At 43.5% G+C, this 18474-nt stretch overlaps 1 protein-coding gene across 1 annotated transcript; it reads right to left on the bottom strand.

Annotated features, from left to right (window-relative positions):
* Positions 1-15488: 15488 nt before the first annotated feature.
* On the bottom strand, positions 15489-17984 carry LOC119954790 (probable G-protein coupled receptor 139). Its single transcript, XM_038780331.1, has 2 exons — positions 17915-17984; positions 15489-16378 (listed from the first exon to the last, which is right to left on the bottom strand). The coding sequence occupies exons 1-2, from the start codon at positions 17982-17984 to the stop codon at positions 15489-15491; spliced, it is 960 nt and encodes a 319-aa protein (XP_038636259.1).
* Between the last annotated feature and the right edge of the window lie 490 nt (positions 17985-18474).

Genomic DNA, 18474 nt, shown 5'->3' with positions numbered 1-18474 from the left:
GCCCACACAGGTTTAGGAACCTATGTATAACCCAGAATCAATTGCCCTTCAAGCTTCTCCAATTTAATAACAAGATTCCACAAACGAGATAACCCTTTTCAAAAGTCCGGCCCAACACACAGCACTTAAGACCTGGTATGGATACTTGTTTCCTTTCTCTAAACAGTTAATCTGAATTCCTGCCCGAAAGTAGTTATTTATTTCCAAGTAATCAAGTCATCTGGCAACAGCGTTTAAAATGCAGATACCGAGAAAGGACAAGACTTTTCTTGTCTGAGTCCAGCTGCGAAATGTGAAAACGAAAGCAAAAACGTAGCGCCACAAACACAGCCCAAGCCAAAACGAAATTAAAACTCAGTTCCACAGCCAGACTCCACCCACACAATGACATCACTGAAGCCATGTGATAATACAAGACATTTATTAAAGGGACACTCACATTAGACCTTCCCCAAGAAAAACAAATAATCCATGAACTTCGAATACGGATTTGTTGTTCACCTTTTCACTTTTCCAATAAGAAAAACTGACAATAAATGTGCATTTTAATCAAAAACAAACGCATGTAAGCAGGTATAATGACAGAGTCCATGACAGTTCTTCTTCCTGCTATTGGAATCCCTCTTGATTGACAATCTCTTTGGACATGAAGGTTTCTGCACGATCCATCCATTTATCTATGCATCGGCATTTTCTATATGACCAGGTACTTATTTCAGTTCCAAGACAAAGCCTCTTGTCATTCTCCCACACAGGAGCAGTCGTAAACATAGCCTCTAGGCCGTCGAATGCAAGTTGAAATTTGCTATGTTTCTTCAGAAAGACCGTCAGTGGCGCAACAACGCTGCTAAAATTCTACACAAATTTTCAGTAAAATCCACTCATGCCAAGAACTCGCATTATTTCCCTTCGTGTCGAGGCTATTGGAAACACCCCAAAAACTTTTATGGGACAATTCTTTCATGTCAAATTGTCTGGCCGAGGAACATGACTTGGGCTTTTGCAAATTTACTTTTTGATAGGCTTACCACCAAACCCGCCTCCTGAAGTCCATCGAATAAGGCTATCAGATGCTTCAAATGTTCTTCCCAAACCTGACAAAAAAATTACCAGACCGTCTATGTAGACCGCACGATAGGCTAATCCTGAAACGACTGAGATAGTTATCCGTTGAAATGCAGCTGCGGCGTTTTTCATCCCAAATGGCATTACTTTGAATTGGTAGATACCGTCTGGAATAACAAAACCTAAATCTCCTTCGCTTTTTCGGATAAGGGTACATGCCAGTTGCCTTGAAGTAAACCCTGTTTGGAGATAAAAGCTGATTGTCCCACCAAGAGCAGCACTGTCGCACAAGTGGATAGCACTGTGGCTTCACAGCGCCAGGGTCCCAGGTTCGATTCCCTGCTGGGTCACTGTCTGTGCGGAGTCTGCATGTTCTCCCCGTGTCTGCGCGAGTTTCCTCCGAGTGCTCCGGTTTCCTCCGACAGTCAAAAGATGTGCCGGTAAGGTGGATTAGCCATGACAAATTATCATTAGTCACCAAAAAGGTTAGGAGGGGTTATTGCGTTACGGAGTTAGGGTGGAAGTGATGGCTCAAGTGGGTCGGTTCAGACTCGATGGGCCGAATAGACTCCTTCTGCACTTTATGCTCAATGTTCCAATTATCAATGTAAACCTCCAATCGTGGGATGGGGAAAAGCCTGTTCTTGTTACTGCATTCACCTCACACAATCGGGTGCCATCTGGTTTCGCAAACACCACTATGGATGAGCCCAATTGGCTCTAACCCACTTCAATTATGCCATTTTCAAGCATACTCGCAATTTTCTTTTTGACCTGTTTCAATTTGAAAGGTGTCTATATGGATGTTGTTTAATTAGAACAGCATTTGCCGCATCTACTTTATATATAGCCATGTTCGTACTGCACAGCTAATCGACACAAACGTTTCTGTGTGATATTAATACACCTCAGGTCAGCTCGTTTCTCCCCTGCAAGGTAACTCAACACTTTATCTCAATTTTTAGGAACATCGTCGTTATGCAATTTAATTTGTGGAATGACAAATTCAGAGTCATCTAGATTCGGTTCTTCGCTTTGCGGTAGAATCTCTAAAACCTCCGCCTTTTACACTCCTACCCTTTCAAAACAGCACGGTAGCATAGTGGTTAGCAGAGTTGCTTCACTGCATCAGGGTCACAGTTTAGTTTCCCGGCGTGGGTCACTGTCTGTGTGGATACTGCACCTTCCCCCCGTGTGTGCGTGGGTTTCCTCCGGGTGCTCCGGTTTCCTCGCACAGTCCAAAGATGGGCAGGTTAGCTGGAATGGCCATTCTAAGTTGCCGTTAGATTCCAAAAAGATTAGATGGGGTTACGGGGATCAAGGGGATAGGGTGGAGGCAATGGGTTTAAGTAGATTTCTCTTTCCAATGTCGATTCACACTCGATGAGCTGATTGGTCTCCTTTTGTACTGTAAGTTCTATGTTTCTATGAATACATTTTAATAATATGCACATGACACGCTCAGTACGTTTTCCTTCTATCTGGCTTTTTACCACATAATTCACCACACTTAATTTCCTTTCAATCTGATAAAGTGCACAAATCATTGCTTTTAAAGGCTCACGGACCACTGGCAACAATAATAATACTTTATCTTCACAGGCAAAAACTACGAACATTTGCTTTCTTTCCCACGACCCGTTTCATCATATGCTGTGCAACTTTTAAATGTTGTCGAGACAATTCACCTGCTCTATTTTATCGTCCCTAAAATTTCACACGTAATCCAACAATCTAATTTGAGCATGCTCATTCACCAATTTCACCTTAATTAATTTAGGTGGTCTTCTTAACTCATGACAAAATATTATTTCAAAAGGAATGAATTTGATTGACTTATCAGGTATATCCCTAATTCCAAACAGTACGAATGGAACTCCTTTACCCCAATACGCTGAATAATCTTGGCAATAAACCCTCAATATTATCTTTAACGCTTGATGCCACCTTTCCAGCGTTCCCCGCTATACTGGATGGTACGAAGTTGATTTAAATTGTTTTGCTGTGCAACTATCCATAACTTTCTTGAATAACCTGGTGGTAAAATTTGATCCATGATCCGATTGTATTTCTACGGGTTGTCAGTATCTAGTGAAGAATTGAAGTAAATTCTCCACAATATTTTTAGGTGTAACATTACGTACTTGAATGGCCCATGCAACGTAGTAGACAGATCCATTATATTCAAAAGATATTGATTCCCACCTTTTGTTTTCTAAGCGGGCCTGCACAATCAATTAAGACCCTTGCAACAGGTTCCTCAAATGTTGGAATAGGTATTAAGCACACTGGTTTTATCACCGCTTGAGGCTTCGCTTTCACTTGACATGTTGGACACAATCGACAGAATTTAACTAAATCTTTATGAAGTCGAGGCCAATAAAATGTTTTTTGTATTTTAGCGTACTGCCAAATGACTTTCTACTGGTACTTCATGCGGTACTCACAACACCTCCTTTCTGTACCCGACCAGAAATACCACTTGATGAATTTAGGCCCAATTTTCATCTGCCTGCATATGTGAAGTTCTCCATTTTCTCATTAAGACGTAATTTTTAAGGTAATAACATTCTGGCATACAATCAGAATCCTCATCCGTGTATGCTTTCTAACATATCCGTTCTATTTCGATATCTTTCTGTCAATTATCCTGAACTAAAAATGTCCGCCGAATCCTCCACTTGTTCTTGTTCTTTTCGAACCATCTGATTAAAAATATTTTCTGATAATTGAACTTCAAATTCATCTTCACTCTTTGATCTCTCCGCTTGCCTTAACCTGGGGCTTTGTGAACTTGTTCCCATACAATCCGTATAAATCCCAGAGTATTCGTCCTTTAGCAATTCAGCTGTTTTGCTTTTTCCACTGGCTTATCAACCACAGTACGCATCACCCCCAACTGCGACCCAGCTGTATCATTACACAAAATTATCTGCATTCCTGGACCAAATAGTTTCTCTGTTACTGCTATTACTCTTCACTGAACTTTCCAACCTTGACATATATAATGGAACCCTATTCTTCTCACCCTGAATTCCACATATTTCCACCTGTTCTGGTAATATTCCTCCCAAACTACACAATACCTCATCCATTACCATCGAAGATTGACTTGCTCCCGTTTATGTTAATCTCTAACTACTTAACCTACTCCTCCTGGTACACATGAGTAAACTATACCCACACATGTAAACACTTTCAAGAGATCTGGTACCGTCTTGTCAATAACCTCTTGATCAGGCTGCACAATCCTTCATATCAATTGGCACATTGACACACCCTGCTACCATATCCTGTTTTACAACAACAGCGTTCCCATTGCATTAATTCAACTCCCAACGCCGTGATGTGACATGGCTTAGGTTTTTACAGCAAAACAATCTGAAACTTTTCATTTCTCTGTTTGCACTGAGTGCTGAATTTGGTGCATTTGACTGCTATAGTGAGAGTTTGGTGACTGAGAGAGCATAATGGTTAATTTTATATAAAGTCTAGTCTTTCTTTTATTTAGTCATTTAACTTAAAAGCTGCTGTTTCGTTTAGAAGAAGGTAAATTTTCAATCAGCTTTAAACATTTTTCTACTTGTTGGTACTTGCAGCTGGAGCTTGTTAATTACTTAGTTAGATCAGGCCAGTTTGCAGATGCGAGAGTCACAGCACAAAAGTGATCCAGCTACAGTGCAGACTTTGTTTGCACTGAGTGCTGCATTTGGTGCATTTGAGTGCTACAGTGTGAGTTTGGTGACTGAGGAAGTTAGGTGAGGAGGGAGCAAGTTGCTCCTTTCATTGCATTTCTGCAAAGAGCGAGAAGGGATTCGGGATTTGTCAGAGAGTGTCGATGACTGGGAGCAGAATCGGAGGGCGGATGTCCAGTTGGTCCACAGGGCAGCTATATTCTGTTAGGTAAGAGGGGATGGAGGCAAGGGCAGCTGCGTTCTCCTCCTGTAGGATGTGGGTGGTGAGGGCTACCACCGGTCTCCCAGCTGACTATACCTTCTGGAAGTGTACCCAATTCCAGCTCATCAGACAGTTAGGGATGGACAAAATGGAAATGTGGAGCATGTTCAAGGAACAGCTACTGCGTGTCTTTGATAAGTATGCACCTGTTAGGCAGGGAGGAAGTGGTCCAGTGAGAAACCATGGGTTACTAAAGCAGTTGAAACACTTGTCAAGAGGAAGAAGGAGGCTTATGTGAAGATGAGACGCGATGGTTCAGTTGGGTCGCTTGAGAGTTACAAGTTAGCTAGGAAGGTTGTAAAGAGAGAGCTAAGAAGAGCCAAGCGAGGACATGAGAAGTACATGGCAGGTAGGATCAAGGATAACCCTAAAGCTTTCTATAGGTAAGTCAGGAATAAAAGAATGACGAATGTAAGAGTAGGGCAAGTCAAGGACAGTAGTGGGAAGTTGTGCGTAGAGTTCGAGGAGATAGGAGAGGTGCAAAATGAATATTTTTCGTTAGTATTCACACAGGAAAAAGACAAAGTTGGCGAGGAGAATACTGAGATACAGGCTACTAAACTAGAAGGGCTTGAGGTTCTAAAGGAGGAGGAGTTAGCGATTCTGGAAAGTGTGAAAATAGATAAGTCCCCTGGGCCGGATGGGATTTATCCTAGGATAGCACGGTAGCATGGTGGGGCAGAACGGTAGCATAGTGGGGCAGCACGGTAGCATGGTGGTTAGCATAAATGCTTCACAGCTCCAGGGTCCCATGCTCGGTTCCTGGCTGGGTCACTGTCTGTGCGGAGTCTGCACGTCCTCCCTGTGTGTGCGTGGGTTTCCTCCGGATGCTCCGGTTTCCTCCCATAGTCCAAAGATGTGCGGGTTAGGTGTAATGGCCATGCTAAATTGCCCGTAGTGTCCTAAAAGTAAGGGGGGGGGGGGTTGGGTTACGGGTATAGGGTGGATACGTGGGTTTGAGTAGGGTGATCATTGCTCAGCACAACATCGAGGGCCGAAAGGCCTGTTATGTGCTGCACTATTATATGTTCTATGTTCTATGATTCTCTGGGAAGCTAGGGAGGAGATTGCTGAGCCTTTGGCTTTGATCTTTAAGTCATCTTTGTCTACAGGAAAAGTGCCATAGGACTGGAGGGTAGCAAATGTTGTCCCCTTGTACAAGAAGGGGAGTAGAAATAACCCCAGTAACTATAGACCAGTGAGCCTTACTTCTGTTGTTGGCAAAGTCTTGGATAGGTTTATAAGAGATAGGATGTATAATCATCTGGAAAGGAATAATTTGATTAGAGATAGTCAACATGGATTTGTGAAGGGTTGGTCTCACAAACCGAATTGAGTTCTTCGAGAAGGTGACCAAACAGGTGGATGAGGGTAAAGCAGTTGATGTGGTGAATATGGATTTCAGTAATGCGTTTGATAAGGTTCCACACGGTAGGCTATTGCAGAAAATGCAGCGGCATGGGATTCAGCATGATTTAGCGGCTTGGATCAGAAATTGGCTAGCTGATAGAAGAGAAAGAGTGGTGGTTGATGGGAAATGCTCTGACTTGTGTCCAGTTATTAGTGTTGTGCCATAAGGATCTGTTTTGGGGCCGTTGTTGTTTGTCATTTTTATAAATGACCTGGAGGAGCGCGTAGAAGGATGGGTGAGTAAATTTGCATATGACACTAATTTCGGTGGAGTTGTGGACAGTGCAGAAGGATGTTAGAATTTACAGAGGGACATAGATAAGCTGCAGTGCTGGGCTGACAGGTGGCAAATGGAGTTCAATGCAGAAAAGTGTGAGGTGATTCAATTTGGAAGGAATAACAGGAAGGCAGAGTGCTGGGCTAATGGTAGGATTCTTGGTAGTGCAGACGAGCAGAGAGATCTCGGTGTCCATGTCCATAGATCCCTGAAAGTTGCCACCCAGGTTGAGAGGGTTGTTAAGAAGGCGTACGGTGTGTTAGCTTTTATTGGTAGAGGAATTGAGTTTCGGAGCCATGAGGTCGTGTTACCGTTGTACAAAACTCTGGTGCGGCCGAATTTGGAGTATTGTGTGCAGTTCTGGTCGCCACATTATAGGAAGGATGTGGAAGCATTGTAAAGGGTACAGAGGAGATTTACAAGAATGTTGCCTGGTATGGAGGGAAGATCATATGAGGAAAGGCTGAAGGACTTGAGGCTGTTTTCGTTAGAGAGAAGATGGTTAAGCGGGTATTTAATTGAGGCATACAAGATGATCAGAGGATTAGATAGGGTGGACATCGAGAGCCCTTTTCCTCGGATGGTGATGTCCAGCACGAGGAGGCATAGCTTTAAGTTGAGGGGAGATAGATATAGGACAGATGACAGATGTGGGTTCTTTACTCAGAGAGTAGTAAGGGCGTGGAATGCCCTGCCTGTAATAGTAGTGGACTCGCCATCACTAAACGCATTCAAATGGTCATTGGATAGGCATATGGACGATAAGGGAATAGTGTAGAGGGACTTTAGAAGGGTTTCACAGGACGGTGCAACATCTTGGGCCGAAGGGCCTGTACAGCGCTGTAATGTTCTATGTTCTATGGAACTGGAGCTGGAGCTGGATGAACTTCGGATCATTCGGGAGGCAGAGCGGGATATAGAGAAGACTTACTGGGAGATGACCACAGCCAAGGTACAGGACAAGTGAAGCTTGTTAGAATCAGGGGAAAGAAAACAAACAGTCAGACATTGCAGGGATCGCTCGTGGCCATTCTCCTTCAAAACAAGTATACCGTTTTAGATGCTGTTGGGGGGTATGGCCGACACGGGGAAGGCCCTCGCGGCCAGGTCTCTGGCACTGAGTCTGTGTCTGGGGCTCAGAAGGGAAGGGTAGAGAATAGAAAAGCAATAGTAATAGGTTCATTGGTTAGGGGAATAACTAGGAGATTCCGCGGTCGCGAGCGAGACTCCCGCAAGGTATGTTGACTCCCGGGTACCTGGGCCATGGTAGTCTTGGATCGTGTCTTCAGGATCCTGAAAGGGAGGGTGACCATCCAGACGTCGTGGTGCCCATTGGTACCAACGACGTAGGTAGGAAAAGGGGAGTGGAGGTAATAAACGAGTTTAGGGAGTTTGGCTGCAAGTTAAACGCCAGGACAGACAGAGTTGTCATCTCTGGTTTGTTGCCGGTGCCACGTAATAGCGAGGCGAGGAATAGGGAGAGAGTGCAGTTGAACACGTAGCTGCAGCAATGGCGTAGGAGGGAGGGCTTCAGCTATTTGGACAATTGGAGCTCATTCTGGGGAAGGTGGGACCGGTACAATAAGGATGGGTTGCATCTGAACCAGAGGGGCACCAATATCCTGGGAGGGAGGTTTTGTAGTACTCTTTGGGAGGGTTTAAACTCATTTGGCAGGGGAATGGGATCCGGGTTTGTAGTCCAGCAACGAAAGGAGCCGATATTCAGGACGCCAAAGCGTGTACTGAGGCAGTGGGCAAGGGAACACTGACAAAAGTGAGTACTTGCAGGTAAGGAGATGGGTGGAAGTGTGTATACTTCAACGCAAGAAGCTTCAGGAATAAGGTGGGTGAACTTAAGGCATGGATCGGTACTCGGGACTACGACGTGGTGGCCATTACGGAAACTTGGATAGAAGAGGGGCAGAAATCGTTGTTGGAGGTCCTTGGTTATAGATGTTTCAATAAGATTAGGGAGGGTGGTAAAAGAGGTAGGAGTGGCATTGTTAATTAGAGATAGTATCACAGCTGCAGAAAGGCAGTTCGAGGAGTATCTGCCTACTGATGGTAGTATGGGTTGAAGCCCGAAATAGGAAAGGAGCACTCACACTGTTGGGAGTTTCCTGTAGTCCACCAGCAGAGATGCGAAATAACAGATTGGGAAACAGATTTTGGAAAGGTGCAGAAGTCACAGAGTAGTAGTCATGGGTGACTTCATCTTCCCAAATATTGAGTGGAAACTTTTTAGATCAAATAGTTTGGATGGGGTGGTGTTTGTGCAGTGTGTACAGGAAACATTTCTAATACAGTATGTAGATTGTCCGACCAAAAGGGAGGCCATATTGGATTTGGCACTTGGTAATGAACAAGGGCAAATGATAGATTTGTTAGTGGGGGCGCATTTTGGAGCTAGTGGCCACAATTTTGTGACTTTCACTTTAGTAATGGAGAGGGATAGGTGCGTGCAAGAGACCAACTTTGACAATTGAGGAAAGGGTAAATACGATGCTCTGAGACAATATATGAAGTTGGGAACATCGGCTGTCAGGGAAGGACATAAGTGAAATGTGGAGCTTCTTCAAGAAACAAATACTACGTGTCGTTGATATGTATGTCCCTCTCAGGCAGGGTAGAGATGGTCGAGTGAGGAAACCATGGATGACTGGAGAGGTTGAATGTCTTGTTAAGGGGAAGAAGCAGACTTCTGTAATGCTGGGGAAACAAGGTTCAAGACATGACGATGGAGGGATACAGGATAGCCAGGAGAGAACTGCAGAAATGGATTAGGAGAGCTAAGAATGGGCATGAAAACCCCAAGGCCTTTTTGCACATATGTGAGACATATGAGAATAACGAGAACGAGGATTGGTTCAAGCAAAGAGAGTAGCGGGAGATTGTGTATTGAATCTGAAGAGATAGCGGAGAGGTCTTGAACGAGTACTTTTCTTCAGTATTTTCAAATGATAGGGGCCATATTGTTGGAGAGGACAGTGTGAAAGAGACTGGTAACCTCGAGGAGATACTTGTTGGGAAGGAAGATGTGTTGGGCATTTTGAAAATCTTGAGGATCGACGTTCCCCGGGTCTGACTGGATATAACCAAGGATTCTATGGGAAGCAAGAGATGAAATTGCAGCGCCGTTGGCAATGATCTTTTCCTCCTCACTGTCAACATGAGTGGTACCAGGGGATTGGAGAGTGGCGAATGTCGCGCCCCTGTTCAAAAAAGTGCATTGGGATAACCCTGGGTATTAGAGGCCAGTAAGTCTTACTTCGATGGTCGGCAAAGTAATCAAAAGGGTACTGGGGGATCGGATTTCTGAGTTTCTGAAAGTCACTGCTTGATTCGGGATAGTGAACACAGATTTGTGAGGGGTAGGTCTTGCCTTGTAACTGTTATTGAATTATTTGAGGAAGTGACCAAGCATGTGGTTGAAGGTAAAGCAGTGGATGTATTGTACATGGATTTTAGTAAGGCATTTGATCAGGTTCTCCATGGTAGGCTTATGCAGAATGTAAGAAGGCATGGGATAGTAAGAAATATGCCCAGTTGACTAACGAACTGGCACACCAATAGAAGTCAGAGAGTGGTGGTGGATGGCAAATATTCAGCCTGGAGCCCGGTCACCAGTGGCGTACCGGATGGATCAGTTCTGCGTCCTCTGCTGTTTATGATTTTCATTAATAACTTGGATGAGGGAGTTGAAAGGTGCGTCAGAAAATTTGCAGACGATACGAAGATTGATGGAGTTGTGGATAGTGAGGAGGGCGGTTGTCGTCTGCAAAAAGACATAGATTTGATGCAGAGCTGGGCTGAGAAGTGGCAGATGGAATTTAACCCTGAAAAGTGTGAGGTTGTCCATTTTGGATGGACAAATATGAATGCGGAATACAGGGGTAACGGTAGGGTTCTTGGCAATGTGGATGAGCAGAGAGATCTTGGGGTCTATGTTCATAGACCTTTGAAAGTTGGCACTCAAGTGGATAGAGCTGTGAAGAAGGCTTATGGTGTGCTAGCGTTCATTAGCAGAGGGATTGAATTTAAGAGCTGTGAGGTGATGATGCCGCTGTACAAAGCCTTGGTGAATCCACATTTGGAGTACTGTGTGCAGTTCTGGTCGCCTCATTTTAAGAAGGATGTAGGAGCTTTGGAAAATGTGCAAAGGAGATTTACCAAGATTTTGCCTGGAATGGAGAGTACGTCTTACGAGGAAAGGTTGAGGGTGCTATGCCTTTTCTCATTAGAACGGAGAAGGATGATGGGCGACTAGATAGAAGTTGATAAGATGATCAGGGGAATAGATAGAGTAGACAGTCAGACATTTTGTCCCAGAGTGGAACACACATTTACAAGGGGACATAAATTTAAGGTGAATGGTGGAAAATATAGGGGGGATTTCAGAGGTAGGATATTTACCCAGAGCATAGTGGGGACACGGAATGGTCTGCAAGTGTAAGTAGTTGAGTCGGAAAGATTAGGGACCTTGAAGCGGCTATTGGATAGGTACATGGATTACGGTAAAATAATGGAGTGTAGATTAATTTGTTCTAAAGGGCAGCACAGTTCCATTGTGGATAGCACAATTGCTTTACAGCTCCAGGGTCCCAGGCTCGATTTTGGCTTGTGTCACTGCCTGCGCGGAGTCTGCACATCCTCCCCGTTTGTGCGTGGGTTTCCTACGGGTGCACCGATTTCTTCCCACAGTCCAAAGATGTGCAGGTTAGGTGGATTGGCCATGATCAATTGTCCTGAGTGTCCAAAATTTCCCCTCCTGTTTGGTGGGGTTACTGGGTGATTGCGAGAGGGTGGAGGTGTTGACCTTGTGTAGGGTGCTCTTTGCCGGGGACGGTGTGGGCCCGAAGGGCCGAGTGGCCTACTTCTGCACTGTAAATCCTATGATAATCTATGATCAATCTAGGCGAAAGTTTTGGCACAACATCTTGGGTCGAAGATTTTCGGCCAGTTCTTTGCTGTATTTTTCTATGTTCTATGTTCTTCCATGCTTCCGGATTTCTTTTTAATCTACTATCTCCTAATTATCTCCCATCAGATCCGCTTTACCTCTGCGACTTCGGTACTTCTCTTTTCCCCAGTTTCTGTTCCTCACAGGCTGAAACTGATGTCAGAGACCAAACTGCGATATATTAACTAATTCATAATCATCTGCCATTTTACTTGTTAAATCTCGTATTTTTAAACCCTCTGCTCTTACACATGAGTTCTGACTACAGCAGGAATTTAACTTTTCAACTCCTCCAAAATTATAATTTATTGCAGAACTTTATGCGGTTGGTCTGTTGCCAAAGCCCTATCCACCTATCAAAATTACTATGTTTGTCCGCTTCAAACTCCATGTATGTTTGACCAGGTTATTTCGTTAAATTTCTAAACATTTATCTGTACGCTTCAGGCACTAGATGATATAAACCTAAGATGTTTTTTTCACCTCCTCAGACGTCCCAGATACCTCCTCTCATAGGGATGAAAATACTTCACTCGCTCTACCTACCATCTTTGCTTGAATCAGTAATACCCATATGTCCTGTGACCATTTTATTTGTTTAGCTGCCTTCTCAACTGAAATGAAAAAAACTTCTACCTCTTTCTCCTCAAACCTTGCCAATGCTTGGACTTATTTAAATTGATCCCCACCAGCTGTATCACTATCCTCATCACTGTCCTAAAAATGGACACTTCTCTTTTGATCGGCCACTTTTATCTGAATGTCACGTTTCATGAACATTTTCTGAAGTTCAAACTCTCTCTCTTTATCCCTTTATTCTCCTTTCCTTTTTCCTGTCCCTTTTTCTTTGTCCCTCATCTGTACCTCCCTTTCTCTTTCTTTTCTCACATTTCGTATTCAAGCTGCTTTAAATATTTTCCGTGTTCAAGCTGTTTGATCTGTAATTGAATTGTTGCCATTTACAATTATTCTGACTGTGTTTCAGGCAATTGTACATGCTCACCTCTTCATTTCGTATTTCGTCAGGCAATTTTAACTGCACTGTTTTTGGCAAATATAAAAGCCTTTTTTAAGTCTCTATTTGTTAGCTTCTGTGTGTGGCCTTCTCCACCCCTAAAACATCTAGCTTCTGAAAGAGCCATTGTCCACAACACACTCCCAACGTAGCCCCTGATCGCGTGCCTGGCCGAAGTGGAGGCACCCCGGCGTAAGATTCCACCGCCCCCGCCCCACAAGGATGTCCAGCATCACACCTTTGGCTGGGGAATCATAGTTCCTGACCAAACCGTGGAGTGCACCGCTTTTGTGATGTTCTGCCCCCTCCAAAGCGGCATATTCAGAGAATGTTATGTACAAATAAAGATAAACATCCTGATCATTTACAGTTTTCTGTCGGTATTAGTTGAGTCAAAGCACCTCCAGAGACCATGGTTGGGATTATGCAAAATGTCGGCTAAGTGTTGACGCTGTCCTAAACACCGGAGTGTTTCATGAAGGCGTTCAGTGACCTCTTGGCCCATCGATTCAGTGGATCACAAGGGTGTCAGAACAGCGCCGCAGTGTTCCACGCAGTTCCGGCATGATACGCGGCACTCCATTGCTGGCACGGGTGGGCGCATGTGCATGGCATCTGTTTCCACGCCGTCTCCTGCGCGTGATGGCCATTTCCACGCATGTGCATGCATGTGATTGACGTATCTGCGGCAGTGCCGCCAGTCCTCGGTAGCGGGACATCGGGCAGCGCGGAAGAATTTAGGCCCCCACCAGATCGCGTGTACCAGCCGATCGGTATCGTCCGATCGCGGGTCTGACCATCATGGAGGCCTTTCCTCCCCCGAGTCTGTAAACCGCACCCCCACCAGGCCAATTTCATTGGCCCCCGACCGGCGCCGCATCGACCGGGCATTCGCAACTGGCGGTGATTCTCTGGTCGCCGGACAATCGAGCCCCAGCGTCGGAGAGGTGTGATGTGAATTTTCGGCATCAACGGAGATTCTCGGCGAATCCCGGTCCACACTTTTGGGTTCAAGAACATATGAGACATCGTCCAAACGGAGATACCACATGAAATGTGTACAGTGAAATAAAATAATTGTGTACAGAACAAGTACTGGACGTGAGTGAGATGGGTTTCATATTCGATAATAACAATCAGCAGTGCACAATAGGCCTAGCTAATATTATGTAATACTATTTAATATTGCTTGATAACACAAAGCCTTAATGTTACTTAAGACACGGCAGCAGGGCTCCAAGCCGCGGTCGGCTTTCCTTCATTCATGCGGGAGAGCAGGGACATTCCAATTATGAGGACCAGAATATGTGCTGCCACTGTCTCCAGCTGCAGCTCCTGGAAGCATGAGTTTCAAAACTTCAGCAGCGGCTGGGTACACGATGGATCATCCGCGATGCGGTGACTATCGTGGGTAGGACATACAGAGAGATGGCCACCCCGCAGAATCACACTCTGCAGGCAGTAAGAGAATAGTGACCACCAGGCAGAATAAGAGGACGAGGCAATGTAGAATAAGTCGACACGAGTCAGGCGTGATGACTTCCGTTGATTGACGTTATTACAGATCTCAAGGAGGCCAGGAAAACACATATGGCCTGAATTCCACGTAAGAAGCTAGACAAAAGGTATCTCGGCTTGCAGATGACAGCATAGTTTATATACATTCTGAACTGGTTTCATCACGTATTTTTGTTCCTCCCCTTATTCTGTTGCCTGACCTTTCCCTAAAAAATGTTTATTCGAGACCCACAAAATCTCCATGGTGACCCTGCTGTCCTTCATACCCGAGGAGTCTCCCATCACCTTTTGAATTGAGAATAGGTTACACTTCTAGTGGGAGACGCTTTCATCCTCAAGGGGAGAAATTTCTGGCTGTCAATCCCTTTCCTCTGATAGCTAATTCTTATGACAACAAACAGTCAGTTTCTCTCTCTGATCACCTATTTGATCATCAGACCCCACTAGATTCTTATTGCGAACCTAGCTGCTGCACTCAAACCATCATATTGTTATTAGAACGGAAAACATTGTCACCATCTTTACTTCACAGAATATTTTATAATGCTCAGTTAAATACGACAACATGAACTATATTTTCAGGAGCACAAAGCGTGGTCTTTATAAAAGTGTGCACTGATGACTGCAGTTCTCGACTAATTACTGTATGCCATGACTTGAGAAGTGGAACAGTCCAGTTGAGTTGACACTCCTGTGATCATTTGGTGTCGTGTCTTTGCCTCGTCTCAGGCCTTAAATAAATGTCTTTCAGAAGCAGCCGTTTGATTTAATGAAAACTTCATTGAGATGCGCCATTTGGACTGCACATTTCCTGAAAATGCTACATTTTCTGTTATTTCAAGTTGATGCCCCTGTGTGTTTATTATAGGTTATCTCCATAGTCCAATGGAATAGATGTTGCTGAGGCAAAAGTCCACAAAGCCGATCATAGCTCCATAATTTATTTCTGAACGGTAATGTAACAACATATTTATGTAATCAGGACCCAATGTGAGATGTCATGATCTATTCATCAGAACATTTACGAGGGTCCACTAGCCTTAGCTTATGTCTGTTTCGCATTTTATGTAGAAAATGAAATTCAGCTGAATTAACAGACAGCCTGTTCTGCTCCGACCAACGGAAAATGGAAGAACAATCGAAAATAGAGGAAAACCTAAATTCCGAATCTTCAGACATTTTGTTGGGATTAGTGAAATTGCTATTTCAGTTTGCCCTATCTAATAAGTGTGTTCAAAAAGCGTTTTAAATCTGCGACTCATTGCTCGACTGGCTTCTGTTTAGTGTTATTGACATAGCCTCCGATTCAGCGTGAAAATGCATTGAAGTCCTGTCTTCAGCTCAGCTCGGAATTTTTTCTGTGTCAGCCCATAAATACAGGTGTTTGTGCAGCAACTTAGCAGTTGCAACATAAACCCAACCTGTTGAAATATATATATAGGACTGTTGGCATATTTGTTTCCGTAAAGGAAATCTAACACAGGATACATAACTGAATGTATAACATATGTCATCCACAATAGCATGAAATTGGCAGATATTGAGAAAAGCAAAATTATGGATTTTCTCCGATTCTGCAGCTCTGGGTCTCGAAGGTTTTCGTTGGTACCTCGGAGAGCCTTGCGAATTCTATTTGCTACGAAAATATGTCTGACAGTTATGACATTGAACAACAGAATTAAAAGGATTGGTAATAGAGGGGTAATGATACTGTCGAACCACTCGAATGCTTTCCATAAGGGAGAAGTGAAATAATTGACTGCAGGAAGACAAAACCATGGCAGATTGCCATCAGTTTCAAACATGCAGTAAAACGGGATAGTCCTCAGGCAGCTCGCCACAAATATGGTTATTATTACCATTGCTGAAGATTTCTTGCTGCAGTAGTTTGAGTGAATTTTCTGGAAGCAAATTGCTACGCAACGATCAAAAGTAAATGCGACGGTATACCAGACAGAACAATCTACAGCTACAACATATGCTACAAAATTCATTTCAAAAGCTGGATTTATAAGCAGAAAACTAATTGACAAATACATGACATGAACCCTCTGAAATATGACGTGGACAATAAGAACTGCGAGATCTGCCACTGCCATCGACAACAGATATCGAATTGTGCATTTGGAGAGACCGCACTTCCCTCGGTACAGAATTACAATCGCCACCAAGTTAACTGGAAAAATAAACATGAAAACACAATTAGTTCAAATATTCGCCCTTTTCAGAAAGATAATCATAATCTCATTCAGAAAATTGTTGTACATTAGCCGTACAGTTCGGAACAAAATATAAAATGAAATTGCAAATCTGTTCATAAACAATCAGTGAAACACATCTCAATGAAGGGACTCAAGAGTTAAAATTAAATAACTAGCATTTGACAATACTGCACTCAAACACACAGAGATATTCTATTAATTATGTTGTAGAAAGCATGTAGACTGTAGTGTATGAGTAATCTGTGCAGTATAACATTAAGAATCCCTTCCCTCCTATTTAATCATGTTAGGCACAGCACATAAGAGTTCATGCGTCCTACTGCCGTATTTGAACCTTAATTCACAGGTCACGCTGTCAGAGATCGGTTAATATTTTGTCTTCTAGCCGTAGTGAGTGTCAGTGTGCGGCTGCCAGTTGGCTTTTACACGATATACACGCCCATGCCAAAGTCATGTTTTCGCCCTTATTATTCACCATCCCAGGAAAACATATTATTGGCTGCAGAAACAGCGTTTGAGATATCACATGAAGTACCATTTTTTCACGATTAAACAGAACCAGTCCCGAAAAAAACTCGTTCGATCTGGGCACCGATAAATATCAATGCGGTTAGATTCCTCCATACCGGTGGGGCGGAGGGGGGGGGGGGAGCACTGTACAATAATGATTAACACAGTTGCCCCACAGCTCCAGGGTCCCAGGTTCGATTTCCGGTTAGGGTCACTGTCTGTGCGGAGTTTGCACTGACTACCCGTGTCTGCGTGGGTTTCCTCCGTGTGCTCCGGTTTCCTTCCACTTTCCAAAAATGTGTTTCGGTGGGTTGGCCTTGCTGAATTGCCCTTGTTGTCCAAAAAGGTTGGGTTGGGTTGAGTGGCGTTACTTGGTTACTGGGATGCGATGGGGGTGTGGGCTTCGGTAGCGTGCTCTTTCCAAGGGCCGGTGCAGACTCGTTGGGTCGAATAGCCTCCTTATGCACTGTAAATTATCTGAATCTATGCTTCTATGATATCGCTGCGGTTTATTGAAACACTGGGGAAAAAATAACTAACGCGGGTTACTGCTCAGAGACATCAGAATCTTTTTTCAAATAAATTGAATTAAAGCAAACACAGGATGATCAAAACGGTAATCAAGTCAAAGCACCAAACATGCGTTCTGAAGTGGAACTACACTTAAAAAAGAAATAAAGTGCAAGAAAACAATTAAGAAGAAAGTCAATGGAACACAATGCTTAATAATTTTCAAATATTGACACTTCCGGAGGCAGTTCCACTCTGATGTTTGTGCCTCTATGGAGGAAATGTTAATTCCAAAATAATCGAATTGTGTTTGTATTTTCTGGTCAAAAATGAAGAAAATAACGCTTCAATTTGGATTGTCATTAAATGAAAAGTCTTTGTGAGCCTCATGCGACAATTCTTAACTAACAAACGAAATAAACATTCACATATTCATATTCGAACTCTCTTGTCTCGTTTCAATATCTTACCTGGAATACCGATGGCTGCAAGAGCAGGATAGTAAATTCGTTCTAAATTGTAAATTGTAGGATATTCCATTCTCCGTGTGCGTCCTGTCCGGTCCAGGGCATTGTATACACAAATATAGGGACCCAACTCCTTAATAACGACATCGAGGACCCTCCACAGAGACAGTCATTTACGAACGTTAGATAATTTTGGCAAAGGTGTTAGCTTCACAGCACTGAACAAACAGAATTAGTCAACTGCCTTTCCCCCATGGATCTGGATGCACTCTAGGCAATGCATCACTGGTTCTGGAAAACAAAATAATTTTGTAACTCTTAGAAGAAACTACAAAACTTGAATTTTAAATTCAATTCCCATCTACACTCGGGAAAAGCAAATCTGAAACAATATTTATAGCAATCCAGGCGAAGAATGAAATTTATATATGGAGATACACTAGCGAATGTGTTTGGCTTTATTGTCGAGACGAATAACCACTTCCACGAGTTGCATGGAAAATTTAATTTACCTTGAACTTTGCAAGAATTTGATAAATCGCCTAATTTAACTACATAATTTC

This window comes from Scyliorhinus canicula, chromosome 20 (assembly GCF_902713615.1).
Source record: "Scyliorhinus canicula chromosome 20, sScyCan1.1, whole genome shotgun sequence".
NCBI classification, from domain to species: domain Eukaryota; kingdom Metazoa; phylum Chordata; class Chondrichthyes; order Carcharhiniformes; family Scyliorhinidae; genus Scyliorhinus; species Scyliorhinus canicula.
Note: the sequence above shows the minus strand (reverse complement) of the source record. Positions and strands in the feature narration are given on the sequence as shown.